Below are 18,203 nucleotides of genomic sequence, written 5' to 3'. Positions count from 1 at the left end.
AATATATATTTAACAATTGTATTAAGGGTAAAATAAATAAAGTTTTATGGCTGGTTAAGCTTTTTAATAATAAATTTTTACGATTCGATTACGTTTTTTCAAAAATTAAAAAAAGTACTTAACACGTTCATTAAAAAATCTGACTGATATTTTTTGCTACGTAAATATTAACTGTAATTTCCGACATAACATTTTTAAATTCAATATAAAATTTTAAAAAAACATAACATAAAATTAAATTAAAATTTACGTCACGAAACAAAAATTTTATTAATTTTAATTTTCAATATTTAAAATTACTCAACCGTAATTAATTCAAACAATTACTTTAATTAGGTGTAATGAATTATTGATTGAAAATAATAAAGTTTAATTGTTCGTCATTTTTTAAAACAATTATAAATGTTAATTTAAAAAATAAGTGACAATTTAATAGTTACTTACAAAATTACAAAATCTGGAGAAAATTTTCCCATTTTTTTTTTTTTTTATTTGGCTTTCAAAAATACTTAAAACGCAAGTTAATTCATTCATAAAAAAAATTTTCACGCCATTTTTGTAAATCGTCAACAAAACCGTTTATAGCTCAATGACACATAGTAGTCATAGAGTAAAAAATTTTTACTAGCAGAAGATACTCTACGTAGTAGGACATCCATTGTTACAATTCAGTGTTTTTAAACTATTTAAGTTTCCCCTTTTGATAGTAATAAAAATAATAGGAATTCTATAATGACACATTTACAGAAAATATCAATAAATATATATAAACATGGAAAAAATATTTATGGTTACAATAAACTTAGGTGAGCTTTTTTATTTTACAATTTCTACTGAATTGGTAAAAAACTAGTTGTCAAAAAAAAAAAAAATGTATATAAAATTTTTGTTGTCAGTTGCTCAAAGAGTTATTGCTCCAAAAAGCCCAACGAAATATTTGAAGTTAATGATAATTCATCAAAGCCAAGCAAGTCGAATAATGATACAAGTTTAAAGGAAAAAAATGAAATTGATAATTATCTTGAAGACCATAATGAAAATTCATTACAAACCAAAGTTTGGTCAGAAAAATATGAAGTATCAAAAGTTCTGAGGGAAAATAAATTCTACAATCAAATAGATGATATGACTAGTTTTTTAAAACAATTATACAGGCTAAATGCTTTTCCAAAAAATATTGATGATGTAATATATTTAATGAAAAAAAGAAAAATGAGAAGGCAAGTCCTTCTTCAACAATATTTACCAGGAAGGAAAGCTATTTTAAAACCTGATTTAGCAGCTGCTCATTTTATCATTTCTCGAGGAGGAATTGTTAAATTTAAAGGGCAAAAAAATTGGATTAGTTTAAAAGAGAGTTCATTATTGCCGAGCGTTTATTCTCCAGGATATTTTGTCGAAGCCATTAATGCTGAAAAAACAAATTTGTGTTTTGAAGGATTACAAAATATTTGTCAACTAGAATATTTAAAATCGTTGTCACTCAAAGGACTTAAAGAAATAAATGATTGGTGTTTAGATTGGATTACAAATGAATTTCAAAATCAAATTGAGGATTTAGATATTAGTTTTTGTACCAATATCACTCACAGGGGAATCCCTTCTTTACATCGTTTTGAAAATTTAAAAACACTAACTCTTGAAGGCATTTCAGAAGCACCAGAATTTAAATTAGCCTGTCTAATGTTATTAGACATTAAGCCATATTTAGAAATCAAAGGAATCGACTTATCAATTCCCAAGAAAATTGATCCTGTTAAAGATAAAAAGGTTGATGATAGTATTGAAACTGAAAAAAAAGTATCAGCTTATTCATAAAAAATTAATAAATAAATAAAATTAGTTTTGAATTATTTATCAAACCTGTAATAATAATAATAATATAAAATTTAAATAATAAACTATTAATTTATATTTACCTGTTTTTTTTTTTTTTTTTTTTAAATTTGAATGATAAATAAAAATAATTATAAATTCATAGTATCACAAAACAATATTAAAATTAAATAAATAATTTATGTGTTAAATGGTTAAAAAAAGAAGAAAAAAAAAATTAGATAAAAAAAAAAAAACAAACCATCATGTTATTTATTTATATACATTAAAATTTTATTTCATTCTAATTATGTTTTATTTTAAACTAATTTATCATGAATATACACAACGAAAAAAAAAAAATATTTATATATATATATATATATATATATATATATATATATATATTGGAAGTTAAGATAGAAGAAAATTAATTATATTATTTTATGAAACTTAATTGTGACGTTTTTTTTTTTTTAATTCAGATTATTAAAAAAAAAAAAAAAAGAAGCAAAACAAAACAAAACAAAACAAGACAAACAAAAACTTATTTTAAAAAAAAAATGATAATGATAACAATAACATACGTCAACCTCTCAATAATAAAAAAAAAAAGTCATACATAAATCATCATCACAACCGATAATAATAATAAAAAAAAAAAAATTTATGTATTTGATTATATCAATTATTAATTTATTTTTTATTTGCCTAAAACATTGCACCACTTTTTAAACAAAGAAAAAAAAGAAAAAAATTATTATTATTATTATTATTATTATTATTATTCATTAAAATTTATCAAGTTTTTTTTTGGGGGGGGGGAAATGTAAAAAATTAAAATTATTTAATTAAGTTTTCCATTTTATTTATTTATGTTTAAAGAAGGATTCATCATTTAATTTAATTTTTTTTGTACAAACATTTAAGATATATATATATATATATATATATATATATATATATATATATATATATATATATATATAAATCGGTGAAAATCAATCATGATGATAATTACATAATTAAATTAAATTTAAAACAAAATGATAATGATGACATTTAACGTTTAAATGCCCTTTTTTTGTTTTCTTCCTTATGTACATAAATAATAACAAAAAAAAAGTTTGAGCCCAATCGATTATTTCGGCTTTTTAATTATATTATTATTATTATTATTTTAAAGAAGATAGATTTTTTTTTTTTTTTTTTTTAGAGCACGACGACTTATATGAATATACACATACTTACACGTATACACGCACCCACGCATTCACACGCACACCTTTATATTCGAAAGCTTCTCATTAGAACTTTTTTTTTTTTTATATATATATACAATTTTATTAACATTAAAATATTACAATTAATTACACGTAATAGATAGAATAACGATTTTTATATAAAAAGTCAAAAAGAAAAAGAGGAAAATCCGATTGAAAAGAGACCGATCGATCGATCGATCGATCGATTGATTGATTGACTTTTTAGTTTTTAACATATACAAATTTCTACGTGATCGATAATACATAAAAATAAAACATTATTATTATTATTATTATTTTTGCACGTACCGCCGATTTTAAAAGAAAAAAATTTCTCTCTCTCTCTCTCTCTCTCTAATGATGATTACATAACACATTAATTTCCCCCTCCCCCCCCCCCAAAAAAAAAAAAATTGAAATTTATCATCGATTAAAAAAAGTCTTTAGTAATAATAATAATAATAATGTTAATCGCGTCCAATTTGAATAATTAAAATTTACATACATATATATATATGTTTTTTACGACACGCAAGAGATGCGTGTCACGCACGCACGCACACACGCACACCTACACACACTTAAATTTTTTTTGAATATTTTTTATTTTAGATAAAAAAAAAAAAAAAAAAAAAAAAATTTCATTAACATGCTATTCAATTTATTCCGATCATTTTAACCGATAGAAAAAAAAGTAAAAATAAAAAATAATAATAATGATAATGATAAAAAACAATGATAATAATAATAATAGTAGTAGTAATTACAATACAAATCACAAGGCACCATATAAAAACGGTTATTCCTGTTTCGTCTCATCTTCTAAAATTGACATTTTTTTTTTTCAAATAGTAAATAATTTTTAATTATTATTATTATTATTTCTTTTTATTTAAATATATATTTGAACGCGCTCTTAAATCGAAGACATAAACATTTGATTTTAAAAAGAAAAATCTAAAAGAAAACCAAAAAAAAAAAAAAAAAAAAAAAAAAAGAAAAACCAAAAGAAAAACAAAAATTCAACGAATTCGTCACGTGAATTAATGATTGCATTTTCTTTTCTTTTTTTTTTTTTTTTGTACTAAAAAAATTCAAACAAAATTCAAAAGGGAACCAAAATAATAATAAAAAAAAAAAACAATTTGTTTTTAACATCGACTTACATATATATATTTATGTACACGCGCACCCACGCACACACGCACACATTTGATAATCAATTGATTTGTAAACATGCGAAATTCATTTCAAAAATGAAAAGTCAGAGAAAAAGGAATTTTTTATAATTTATTTTATTTAAAAATTTTCTGCTTAAACCTCGCCACGCCCCCTCCACCTCCTCCTACTTCTCCTCACCACGCCCCTCCTCCTCCTACTCGCCACTCCCCTTCCCTCCCCCCAGTAAGCTTTTCCGTAGTCATTTAAAAAAAAAAAAAATTAATAAAATAAAAAGATATCTTATTGACTAGAATTTGTTAATAAAACTTTTCTTACAACACCTATTTTAATTATGTTTCATTATTATTATTATTATTATTATTATCGCTATTATTATTTAAAAAATTAATATGGCCTGTTTTAAATATTTAAATACACATTTATTATTATTATTAATATTATTATTATTATTATTATTATTATTATTATTATTATTAATTGAAAACAATCGATAAAGACGTAGGTAGATAGATAAATGCATGATAGTAAAACATTTATTTCATTTTTTTTTATTATTATTACTTAAAAAAAAAAAAATCCTTTTTCTCGTTGTTTCCCCGTCCCGTCCCCTCCCTCCCCACCTTCCATTTGACGATACAAAATTAAAATTCTGTCGTTTAATTAAAAAAAAAAAAAAAAATTATTCACTCGTAAAATTCTTTTTGTTTTTCATTTTATTCATTCGAAAAAGAGTTTGAATTTTTTTTTTTTTTTTTAAAGTAGAAAATAATAATAATAATAATAATAATAATAATAATAAAATATTGGTAACATTTAAAGCGTTCGTTTCATCAACTAATTCAAATAATAAAAAAAAAAAAAAAACGTTTTATTAAAATTATTATTATTATTATTTTTCATTTAAAAAAAAAAAAAAAAAAAAATGTGAAAAAAAAAACAACAGGAAAAAAAAAAAATTCCTATTAAAATTGTTTTTTTTTCCCCCCCCCTTTCCCCCTTTTTACAAACTCTTTTTCCCATTGAAAACATACAAAACACCCACCCCCCCCCCCCCCCCCATACCCCCCCCCGGACGTGAAAACGGTTTAAAAAGTCCTTTTGTCAACCCCCCTACAATTTTTTTTTTTTTCCCCCCCCTTTTTTAACAAAACCCGGGGGGGTTTGTATATCAAAGTCAGGATGATGATAATGATGATGATGATGATAATATATAAGGACGATTTTAAAAAGGCTTAGCATATAACGGATTATTCAATGAATAATAATAATAATAATAATAATAATAATAATAATAATAATAATAATAATAATAATAATAATAATAATAATTAATAACATCTAACGATAATGTTTTAAATTAAATAAGTATGGCAAAAAGTCTTTTTTTTTTCTTTTTCTTTTTCCTTTTTCCTTTTTCCTTTTTCTTTTCCTCTTCTTCTCTCTCTTTTTTTTTCCTTCTTTCGAAACGAAACGCGTACGTACCAATCAAAATTCGTTTTAAATGTGTGTGTGCACTTTTTCTTTTTTTTTAAAAATAATTATTGTGGCAACGACAACAACAACTTTTTTATAGATTTCATTCTCGAATTTGTTTTCTTTAAACGTTTAGGTGATGGCTAACTGTTCGTCGAAGCTGCTATTGAAACAACTGCCAATAATAATAATAATAATGATAGTCGTTCAATTTAACTCTTGATAAAACCTTTCGCGGTCATTTTACACATTAAAAATTATTATTATTATTATTATTAATGGTACTTACCCGGATTTGAAGCTGGATTTGGCTCGTTTCGAGACGGTAACGGACTGGGAAGTGCACTCGGAGTCGAATTACCCTGCGCCATAACTTTTTGTCGAACTTCTCGAATTTTCAATTGCAGGCTGGATTTCGTTGGAAAAACGTCAGCGTGTAAAGACTGTCGAAAAGGAAAATCCCATTATATAAATATTTTCTCTTTTTTTTTTTTGTAATATTTATGCGGAAAGGAAACGTACCTGAAACGCAGACGTTGATTGAGTCGATGGAAAATAACCCTGCTCTTGAAATAATTGCATGACTAATTGACGACGCTGTTCCAGAATTCGACGGTGACCTTTTTCCCCATCCCGAGCAGTTCCCGGAGTTTTAGGAGTTCTCGGGGAATTCCCGTCACCTTCGCTCGGATCGTTTCTAAAAGCTTCCAAATTGAAATCGGGTGGAAAAAATGTGTTGCCAACGAGTTTCGTTGATTTCGGCGTTGATCCGACCGTGTTTTCACCGTCGCCATCATCTTCCGTACCTGAATCGTATTTAATAATAATAATAATAATAATGCTTTTGAAAATGAACGATTCTATCGTACGAATAAATTTTTATATATATTACTCGATAGTCTGTGTTGCGGTTTTTTCCTATAATTTTGAGTGTAGACTCGAGGACTCGAGGAAACGGAAATAGCCGTCGGACTTTGACATTCCTCGGGTTTGAATTCCGGTAAAGATGAAAATTTCTTTTCGAAATTCACCGTTTCTAAAACTCTATCCATTCCGTCTTCGACATTTTTTTTAAAAAAACTCTTTTTTCCGGTCACGGATCCCGGAGTATCAGGTACTTCGCAGTCTTCTTTTTCCTCCACGGCCATGGATGAATCAGAATTGATATGAGAGGATTCTTTACATGACGTGGAACCTGAATTCGTAACTGTCGCAGCTGTAAATACATTTTATTATTATTATTATTATTATTATTCCTCCGATTAAAATTAATAATATATATATTATTTAATATAAAAATGTTTTCGCCACCTTGAGATTGCCTTCTTTGAAGTGGAGCTTTACCCAATTGAGCAGGGGTCGGAGCAAGAATGAAAGCCTGATTTTGATTTTCACTCTCATCCGTCGGGATGTTATTATTCTCCGACGGTCCTTGATTAGAATCTTCTTCTCCTCCTGATTCCTGTTTGACACGCAAATATTGAGTTGTTATCTGAGCAGAATAGGAAATGACGTTATTTTTGTAAAAAAAAAATTCACTCGATGATAATAATAATAATTATTGTTGTTTTTATAGTGATACTAACGGGCTGATTAGACGAAATGTAAATATGTTTTTCTTCTTTATCATCTTCGAGTCCATTTGAAATTTGAGTTTCGTTGATGGTATAAAAACTACTAGTTTTAGAAGGTGCGGTGGGTTGATTTCCGGCAGGAGTTAAACTGTGAATGAAAACAGCAAAAAAAAAATTCATTTAATGAAATTAACCCTTTTTTTTTTTTACTTTTTCATTTTCAATAAACTCGTACCTTATTTTAGATGATTGAGGTACGTGGGAAACCGTTTGAGCTTTCGTTACGATAACAGTGGAAGTCAGCGGTGGCTCCATGTTTGATTTCGAAGTTACTATTTGAAAACCTGTTGGTTGAATTCCTATATTACGACCGTTTCCGTCTGCAATAGCCTCGTCATTCAGTTTTTTTTTTTTTTACTTTCATTTAAAACACAAAAAAAAAAAAAATTTTTACTTACCCGATATAGGAATGTGAAAACCGGTTGATTGAATATAAAGATTTTGAAGGTGAGTGCCACTTTGTAGAGGAACAATGCATTGCACTTGCTGCAAAAAAATAATTTATAATTTAATTTTTCTGTAAATAGATTTTGACTAAAGCCGTTAGCTCCACTTTGTCTAAATAATTTACCTGAGGAGACAAAGGCACTGTTGTTTTTAAGAAACCAGGACTTGTTATGGATTCCGACTTTATGATTTTTGGCGACATCGGCATCGTTTTAAATGCACCACCAGTGGGTTGAAATCCCGATACGCCGGTAGGGTTTACCGGAGAATGATAAGGATATGACAATACGGAAACCGGTTTGTCACCCGGACTCTGATGAAATTTGCTGCTTTGTTCTATTCCCGTAGAAGGCAATCTAAAAAAAAAAAAAATTTTTTTTTTTTTCGTCTTTTAATATGATTCATTTTTAACGTGATATTTTCCATACCAATATGAACAATTTAAACGTACCGGGCTTTGATGGGTTTAGGTCGACACGTGACTTCACCAGAATTATTACTTTTTATTTGTGAAACTGGGCTAAACCTTTGCTGTGGAAAAGCTTTATTTTCTACCAAAGGCTCCATATCACTCTGAGACTCAGAATCAGAATCTGTAACTTTTTCCTTACATTTGAGATCAATTTCAACAGGAGGATCTTCTTCGCAAATCACCATTTTTTTGGTCTGAAAAATACACGCAATTAATTTTTTCTTGTACAAAATGGCTACTGATTCATTTAATTAAAAAAAAACTTTACTCACCATATGTTCATCATCAGAAAACACGTCATCTTTTCTATCTGTTTGATTCTCTTCCTTAGGTTCATTTTTAACTTCTAATTGTGCATTCGATCCTTCTGAATTCTATAAAAATAAATTTTGATAATTTAACATTTAATTGTAAATAAAAATAAAAAAAATTTTTTTAAATTGATACACTTAAGGTAAAATAAGTATTTTACCTCTTCTTTTGATGTAGAAAAGCCATTTGATTGCATTTGTTCATTACTTTGATTTTCTTCCGCGTTAAAACCATCGATTCCTTCATCGCTCGATCCCAATTTACTTCTTCCTTCTTTAACAGAACTTGTAGATGATTTTCGACGATCCTTACTGCACCACTTCCATTCGGGATGAGCTTTGAAATGTGCTTCTTTCACCTATCGAGGAAAAATTTTTAATAAATTATTAATTGGATTTAAGAAATAAAATAATATAAATATTTTCGATAAAAATTTATAAAAGAGGAATAATGTACCTCAGTCGCAAGCTCGTGATATTTTTGTTTTTCTTCAGAACCTAATGCGTACCACCATTCACCAAGTATTTTAGAAACAGTTCTATTGTCTTGATTAGGGTGTCGTTGATGAACCAAAGCCCGATGCCTTTTGCTGAATATCATAAACGCGTTCATTGGCCTTCGTATACGATCTCGACTAGAACCCTTTTGGTTGTTCGGAAGATCTTTACCGTGTAAAGAGCTAAGCGATTGACTTCTTCTTTTTCCATTTGTGTTTTCGTAGCCAACTTCGACGGTTTCCGGTTCGAAAACATCATCGTCTTCTTCGGCGGCAAAAACTTCACCGTCGACGCCGTCAAATTCATCAGTCGGTTTAAAATCTGGAGGTGCAGAGAGAGGAGGACTCAGGGTAGAGGATGGAGGAGATACGGCAGGAAGGAGAGGGAGTAGAGTTTGCCAGGGATACACTGCAGAAAGTTGTTGAGAAGTGTTCACTGTTAAAACACTTCCATTTTTTATTTCTTTTTGGTCATTTTGCTGTTGAGAAATTGGTAATACCGGAAGGAGTTGCGTAGGATGCACAATTACTGGTTGTATTAAATTGCTGGCTTGTAAAACGGTGGTAGTATTTGTCGAATTTTGTATCGAACTTTTTATGTTGTTTGTTTTGGATGTTTCTGCACGGACGTTATCGATTTGATTTGGAGACACCTGAACACCAATTTTATTACCCTATAACACGAATTTAAAAAATTTAATAATATAATAACGATAATTAATAATAATTCAAGTATGATGTAATTCACCTGTTGGACACCCGCTTTATCAACAACTACCGAAGTCGTCGAAGCATTTGAATTAGGCACACGATGATTAACCATAATTGTAGGAAATTTATTATCTTCACTCTTAATAACTAATAATTTTTTCTCTGGATGAAAACCAGTTTGCTGGGGAAACAAATATAAGGTTCCCCTATCACTTTTAGGTACCATAACAGCGAGATTTGTTTGAGATTGAGTTCTAATTATTTTTGGTTCAGCTTCTTGCACTGGCATCGGTTTAATGTCAATCGAATTATTACTATTATTTGCACTTGTCAACGCCTGCGAAAATAATAATAATTAATATAAAAAATTAAAATCTTTTCCTTTAATTTTTTTTGCTGGAAAAAGTATTTTGTTGTTTTGTAAAAAAATTGAGAAAGGTAAACAATAAATATATTACCTTTTGAAGTATAATGCCTTGCTGTTGATGGGAACCCGATGACATGACAGTAGTTCGCGAGCAATTGTTTTGAGGGGATGTAACACTAGGACTATCGATTCTCCAAGTAACCCGTTGAGTCGTAGAACTGGGCGCAACAGTTCGAGACGGACTAGGAGAGATTCTTATTACACTAGTTGCCATGCCAGTTGGATGTGGATTAGGTGATGGCTGGCTCATTACAACTTGGCCTGGCCTAACTAACTCTGGCCTATATTAAAAACGAGAAAAAAAAATTAATAAAAAACAAATTTTTTTGCCGTAAGTTGGTAAGATCTATGTTTAAACTTTACCTGATAACATTTTGACAGGTGCTTCCAACAAAATGTTGAGATGGCAAGGGAGATGTCTGAGTTTTCCATTTGGTATGATTCGGAGATACAAGACTATTAGATCTGGTTATCATACCAGAGCTAGATTGAGAAGCTGGACTTGTAATCGGCATGAATACATTTTGACGGGGAGAAGGTGAAGATACCTGGTTCGTTGGAGAAAACGCTGGAGTAGCAGAGCGAGAAGATCCAAGAGAGACTAAAAAAAAAATTTAAATTTAAGAAATGAAAAAAAATAATAATAAATTAAAAATTTACAATGGAGTTAAAGTCATCTCATTAACCTAGCATATTAGCAACTTCAGTTTCGTCTTGAGTAATCATTCGACTATAATTAGGTGAAGTATCAGAATCCCTGGACGTTTCTTCTCCATCCATACTTCCCATACCCTTACTACGAGGAATATTTGCAGGACCAGTACGTAAACTATTTCCCTTTAAACTTAAATGCCTAGAACAATATCCACGTCTTTGAGACTCTTTTGTGCAACCGTCTTTTGAGCATAGTCTTCTCCATTGTTTCCCATTAAATTTTTTTCGTATGCCACTAGGAGTAGATACCACATCACCTTTTTTGTATTTGTGAGGAGTTGCGGCTTGAGATCTGAAAAACAAATATAAAATTTTAATAATACTACCCAATAATTTTATTAAAGGATTATACTTAAAGGAAAAAATAAAAATACCTGGGAGTTGTGGCAGAAGAACGCGGTGTTGTACTGCGAGGCTCTATCAAACTTGAGGTGCTTCCACGACTTTGCATACTACTTCGCTTACTGCTTCCTGATAGCTTTCCATCTGATTTTTCATTTAAAATGAAAAAAAAAAAAAAATTAAGTTTACAATTTATGTAACAACAGAATAATGTATATTCAAATGTTTCGTTCTAACAGTATCAAGCATAAGATTTTACCACGTACCCGCGTCAGAAGTGAATAGAATATCTTCTCTTCTCAATTCGTCATCGCTTTCACAGGAATCATCATATTGGCGGCGTCTGAGATCTTCATTACTGCAATTTGATAATGCTGTACTATTTGAATGAAGACTGATCGGCGTAGTTATTTGATGTAGAGGAGATGTTGCGGCTGAACGAAAACAACCAGCATCGTTTGATTGCAACGTGGGCACTACGTGATGAATTTGTAAAGGTGTGCTGGTTTGTTGAAACCGACCGTTCATATTAAGGGGAGAAACAACGGGAGGTCCTAAGCCTTCGAGTTCGTCAAACCAAGGAGGTTGTACAAGTCTGAGATCTGCACGTTTCACAATGTGCTCTTCATTTGGATTACTATAAATTTTAACTACAAACTGTACAGGAGAAGTTAATATATTACACACATAACCTTCAACGAATATCGTATGAGGATCCGAATTGTTTGCTGCAACGCGAACGCACACACGATTGCCTAGAGCAACTTGGCCAACAGATGGACTTGCATCGCTTATAACATCAAATTTACCACGACCAAGAACATCTGTGAACATAATTATTTCATTTTCACAATAATCAAATTTGACCCATATGTCTCCGGAGCTTTCAGCTTTTTTTATAACACCGGGAAGATATACTTTATCCCTTTTTGCCAAAACTCTATGGCCGCACCATTCACTTAAATTAATACTGTCATTTCTGGGCACTGATATTATTCGCCTTTGAGGAATTTCTTCTATCCTCAACTGTAGGTCTTCGGTTTTGTTTTCAGTCTGGGATCTTTGGCTTGCCACGCTCATCTTTATGCATCGAGAATAATCAACGGCGGCGGATTGAGGAGGCATCACAACACCTTGAGATCTCAAAACATTTTGGGTGAGATCTTGCGGCTCGAAATTTAATTCATTTCTACCCTGCACCGAATTTACCATTGAAGTCGTTTCCATTTCTTCGAGCTCAGAGGGGTCAAATTTACGTTTTTTGGGTAACTTTTTTGCGGTAATGATGGGCGATTCATCTTTTCTACTAACTTCATTTCCATTTTGCTGTCGTGAGCTATTGTATCCGGCGGCAAAACCGGATTTGTGGGAGCCAGTTTCTGTCATTTCCGCAGACACTCTCACTTCTTTGGTAATTTGTACATTTCCTTCAGACATTTTTAACTATAACTAAACCTAGGATTTTTATGTAGAGAAAGACTTCATTTACGTCGCCGACGTCGATGGATGTTGTCAACGAATCATCACAGACCTATGACAAAAAAAAAAAAAAAAATCAATCAATCTTTTTTTCTTTAAATAAAATTTTTTTTTTTTTTTTGGTTTTATAAAACTTAACACTTGTATACATTTAAGTATATATATATTTTAATTATAGTGTAACAAGTTTTTGGACATGTTTTTTTTTTTTTTTTTTTTTTTTTTATACAAAATTTAAATCAAATACATAATTTAAAAATCACATTTCTCATTTACCAGCACCTGTTGCGTGGTTAGGAGCTCAACCGTGAATTGCAATACAGGAAAATGGTCCAAGGACAAGAAAATTTCAACTATAGTCCACCTAATATATTAAATTAATTTAAAAGTACTGGATTAATTTAAAAAATAAAATATTTAGTTACAAGAAAAAGAACTGTTATGAACATTTTAGTAAACAAAATATTATTCATTCTAAATTATTTAATTATTTATTTTCATATGAAAATAATTATTCTTTAGCGACCATAACAAAAAAATCTCCATACATACATATATGTATATACATTTTTAAATAAAAATCTAAATGGAATAAGGAACGAATTTTTTTTAATTGCAATCTATCTCATTTATTTAAAAAAAAAAAAAAAAAAAAACTTAACAAAATATTCGTAGGCAGAAAGCAAGGTCACGGTCAAATTAATGTTTACAAAACGTATACTATTACACAAAAGTCTAGCTTTGCAGAAGTGTTTCATTGCGTGTGCTACACACACAAATGGTTGTAGGTGTTCACGACGACGATATATTTAATGCAAATTTAGCACAAATCCATATTACGAAAAAAAAAAAAAAAAAAAAAAAAATGCCTACCCATTTTCTTCTGTTGCATTTTAATTGCAACAAATTAACAAAAAAAAAAAAAAAAACCAATAAATAAATTTAAATTTGTGCATGCATTGCTTCTTAAAAAATTAACTTATGCAAAATAATATAATTAAATTCATTTTTAAAACTTAACTTCAAAAAACTTCTCACAACATTTAAATCTAATATTTTTTTAACAGAAAATAATTAATTTATAAAAAAAAAACAAAAAAATTCATTTTACTACTTTATTCGATTATCTTTGAAACCGAATAATAATCACACATTTCAATACAACAATAAATAAATTACTTTTTCTTTTTTTTTCTTTTCGAATAATTATTAAAATTGACATTTTTTTTTTTTTAATTATTTATTTATATATATATATATATATATATATATTTTACATTGAAATAAAGAGACATCAGACAACAAGTATGCTAACATTGAAATGATATTCTAATGAAAATTAAAAAGCAAGGTTATTCACTATGGTTGTCACTGGTTTAGCGTTAAAAAAATTGATACAACATAATCAATAATAATAATAATAATAATAATAATTTTTTTTTATAAATATTCTTTTTAACATTCAATAATCTATATAAACTGTGTATGAAGATATAAAACAACTCAAATTATAAGTTAAATGAATTCAATTCGAGAGAGAGAAAAACATAAACTCTTAAAAGAGGCCTAAACATTTGAATACTTATACTAGCATGAATATTAATCGATTTAATTTAATTTAAAGAGTTGCAATTAGAATATTAAAAAAAAAGAGAAAACAAAAATCACACTTTTTACAAATTAATAATAATAAAAAAAAGTGCAATGTACTATTTAAATATTAAAATAAAATTTAAAATGAAAAATAAACATGAGCATTGTAAAAAAAAAAACTTTAACTTAATAAATGCAATTTAAATTTCTATATATGAAATCAAATCGATTTTGATAAAACCGAATCACAGTTCATATTTATTTAAAAAAATTTTTTATTTAAAACCATTTAAAGCATATTATTAAATTAATTATTTTGATTATGAGAAGAGAAAAATAAAATTATTTTTAATAAATAACACTTACCATCATTTTTTAAAATTAAACGACAAAAAAAATTTTGTTTTTCGATAAGTAATAATTTGAAATTTTCATTTCGCACTCGCATGGTTTAATATTAATTAATTGCAATAGTAAAAATGAATATAATGAATCACTTTTTTTTTTTTTTTTTTTTTTTTTTTTTGTATATTTTACATTTCCTACAACTGAAAAAATAGTCTTTGTTTTCCAATAGTCAGTTCATTTTACATAACCATCATGTATCATTGTTATTTTAAATCTATATGTCAAAGGATTTAATTAATTTTTATTGTACACACATTCAATCAAAAATAAAAAAAAAATTTTTTTTCCGTGCAAATTATGAATAAATTTTGCATTAAAAAAAAAAAATTTTTTTTTTGCATACACGTCTTTATTTTTCCCCCTGTCAATGATTTGTAAAAAAAAAAAAAAAAAAAAAAAAATTTAATTATTTAAAAAATAAAAAATAAAATAAATATGTGTACGGGAAAAAAAAAAAAAACCTTTCTTCGTTTAATATGTCAAATAATATAAAAACAAAAGCCTTTTTTTCAATTATACTGGTTCACGGTTAGCATCCTAGCTAGCATTAAAATAAAATAAAAAAAAAAAACAAAGGATTTAAATAAAAACGTTTTAATAAAATTTCTTATTTAAATATTATTATTATTACGGCAAATGTATTTAGCTGAATATAATTGTATAAACCGGAAAAATTATTTGGATTTTACTAGTGACCTCGGAGGGGCATATTAGGCAGTCACACACGAATCGTAGTAATTTCTTCCCCACTTGACAAAAAAAAAAAAAAAAAAAAAAAACTGGAATGACCGTAAATAATTTCATTCCGCTTATATTTAATGTAGAAAAATACAAAAATTATACATGTGAAAAAAGAAATTTAACATTTAAATAATAAATTTTGATTATATACAATTTAATCCCAGGTACTCACCTTTAAAATTTTCATTTTATTCCACGAATATTGACATATCACTAAACACCCACAACCATAACATTTCCCCTTCCAAGTCCCAAGACGATTTTGAATGGGATCGAAATGAAACTCTTTTCATTGGTCGAAAACAAAATTCTAGTGAAACAATGCAATTCATTGGTTTTTTTAAATAAAATTTTTTACACGATTATAAAACAAATTAATCAAATAATTATTTATGTAAATACATTTTATTTTTTTACAAATAAAATAAAACATAATAAAACGTTTAATTGAACTCTTGATTTTTTACCACCGAGAGCCGTCACGTAAAAGAACAAAAACAAATTAATGCCATGTTTGTAAGAAAAGTTGCTGATTTGACTAGTCGTAGTTGCCGAGCAATTATTAACTTGGCGGGAAAAATAAATTTTTTAAAAAACGTATACGTTTAAAACATATTAAAATAATGATAATAATAAATAAAAAAAGAAATTTTTTAATGGAAATAATTCTAAGGAATAAAAATAAATAAAATTTATTTATTTATTTATTTATCAAAATAATTTTTATTTAAAAAAAAAAAAAAAAAAGATTATGATTCTAATAATAATAAAAGCAATTAAAAGTGCAAATTAATTAAAATTTTTTTTTTTTACATATTGCTCTGCAAATACAAATTCGTTTTTATTATTATTATTATTAAAATAATAATAATAATAATAATAATAATAATAATAATTAATAAAAAAAGAAAAAAGAAAACCACTTATGTACAAATTTATGAACAATTAATATAAATTAAATCTCTATTTAAAAGTAATTAATTAAATTTTAACGTGCTATTTTTATTTTTAAATTTATTATTATTATTATTATTATTATTATTTATGTACAACAATTATTATTATTAATATTTAAATAATTATTTATAATAAATAAAAATCACATTTTTTAGGGCACTTTTTTCATAGTTTTTTAAATAACGCCCCAAATTTTTTTTAAATTTTATTTTTTTCAATAATCATCATCAGTCTTATCAATAAATAATTAATAATATTATTATTAATAATTTTAATAAAAATCTAAGGTGAATAATAATCAATTTATTTATATTTACACGGACTAGATAGAATTATATATATATATATTGTAAATTTTTTTTTTTTTTTTTTCAATAAAAACAAAAAAAATTTTTACAATAAATTATTATAATACAGATTTAATAGTTTCCATTATTATTATTATTTATTTTTTATTTACATATTTATGCATAAAATTTTTATGAGACGTTTTTCATTTAAAAAAAAAAAAAAAAAATTATCACAGAAAATAGTACAGAGAATAATAATAATTATTATTATTTTTTATTTAAATGCGATGTTTGAGAAAAAACTTTTTTTTATTTTATTATCAAAAAATTTCATATATCAATCAACACGTTATTATTATTATTATTATTATTATTATTATTATTATTATTATTATTATTATAATAAAAAAATATTCAATAGAGTAAATTATATTATAAATATACAAAAATATTATTGGCAAAAACTTTTTTTTTAAATAAATTTTGTTCAATTAAAATTAACATTTTATAATTGAAAAACTTAAACATGAAATAAACATTATGTATATATATTTACTATCATTATTATTATTATTATTAAATTTATTATCAATGGAAATTGGAACAGAAATTTACGGTTATTTACGTTTTTATTATTATCATTATTATTAATAATAGTAAAAATTTCATTGTGATTTATATACTTTGAAATAAATAATAATTTATTTAAAATTTTTTTTCTGTAGTTAAATAAAATTAGCCCACAAATATTATTATTATTATTATTATTATTATTATTATTATTATTATTATGAATTTTAAAAATGAAAAAAATATAAAAATAAATTTATTTAAAGTTTGGATAAAAAATAATAATAATAATAATAAAAACTATTTTAATAATAAAAATGACCGAAAAAAAAATTTTAAAAATTTATTTATTATTATTATTATTATACGATTATTAATTTATTAATTTATAAATATTTATATATATATACAATTAATTAATTTGTAATAAAACTTTTATTTTAAAATTTTAAAAACTTCAAATTTTTTTTTTTTATTTATTTAATTTATATATAAATATTTTTAAAATAAATTAAACCTCAAAATTTAACATAAAAATTTTATGATGTAAAAAAAAATTATTAATATTATTTCCCCCTCCCCCTCCCCGCCCCCAAAATATTTTAACATATATCGATTTAAAACAAAAAAAATTTTTGATGAATATGGCTTTAAAAAAATTATTATTATTATTTAATTTAAATAAATAAAAATCGATTATTAATTGATTACATAAAATAAGTACACACAATAAATAATACGGCAATTATTTAATTATTTCAAAATAAACCTAATTTATTTTTTTTAAATAAAATAAAACAAACAAATTCACACGCGCACACCCACACGCCCACACGAATTTATCGGCAAGAAAAAACAAATTAATTAACGGGAAA

At 26.3% G+C, this 18,203-nt stretch overlaps 2 protein-coding genes across 2 annotated transcripts; one reads left to right on the top strand and one right to left on the bottom strand.

The window, feature by feature from the left end:
* Window positions 1-772: 772 nt before the first annotated feature.
* On the top strand, window positions 773-1,751 carry Phum_PHUM079890 (uncharacterized protein; the record flags this gene model as incomplete). Its single annotated transcript, XM_002423647.1, has 3 exons — window positions 773-806; window positions 944-1,685; window positions 1,712-1,751. The coding sequence occupies 3 exons, from the start codon at window positions 773-775 to the stop codon at window positions 1,749-1,751; spliced, it is 816 nt and encodes a 271-aa protein (XP_002423692.1).
* A 4,127-nt stretch (window positions 1,752-5,878) lies between these two features.
* Phum_PHUM079880 (capicua protein, putative) lies at window positions 5,879-12,727 on the bottom strand (the record flags this gene model as incomplete). Its single annotated transcript, XM_002423646.1, has 19 exons — window positions 5,879-5,910; window positions 6,025-6,178; window positions 6,258-6,541; window positions 6,628-6,951; window positions 7,047-7,227; window positions 7,322-7,457; window positions 7,545-7,689; window positions 7,768-7,855; window positions 7,941-8,172; window positions 8,268-8,482; window positions 8,561-8,662; window positions 8,761-8,958; window positions 9,057-9,770; window positions 9,845-10,144; window positions 10,266-10,515; window positions 10,598-10,835; window positions 10,921-11,240; window positions 11,323-11,434; window positions 11,557-12,727. 19 exons carry the CDS (start codon window positions 12,725-12,727, stop codon window positions 5,879-5,881), a joined length of 5,196 nt encoding a protein of 1,731 aa, XP_002423691.1.
* Window positions 12,728-18,203: the final 5,476 nt, after the last annotated feature.

The sequence above is a fragment of the Pediculus humanus genome, genomic scaffold (genome assembly GCF_000006295.1).
Source record: "Pediculus humanus corporis 1103172107430 genomic scaffold, whole genome shotgun sequence".
In the NCBI taxonomy this organism is placed as follows: Eukaryota; Metazoa; Arthropoda; class Insecta; order Psocodea; family Pediculidae; genus Pediculus; species Pediculus humanus.
This window is presented reverse-complemented; position numbering and strand designations above follow the sequence as displayed.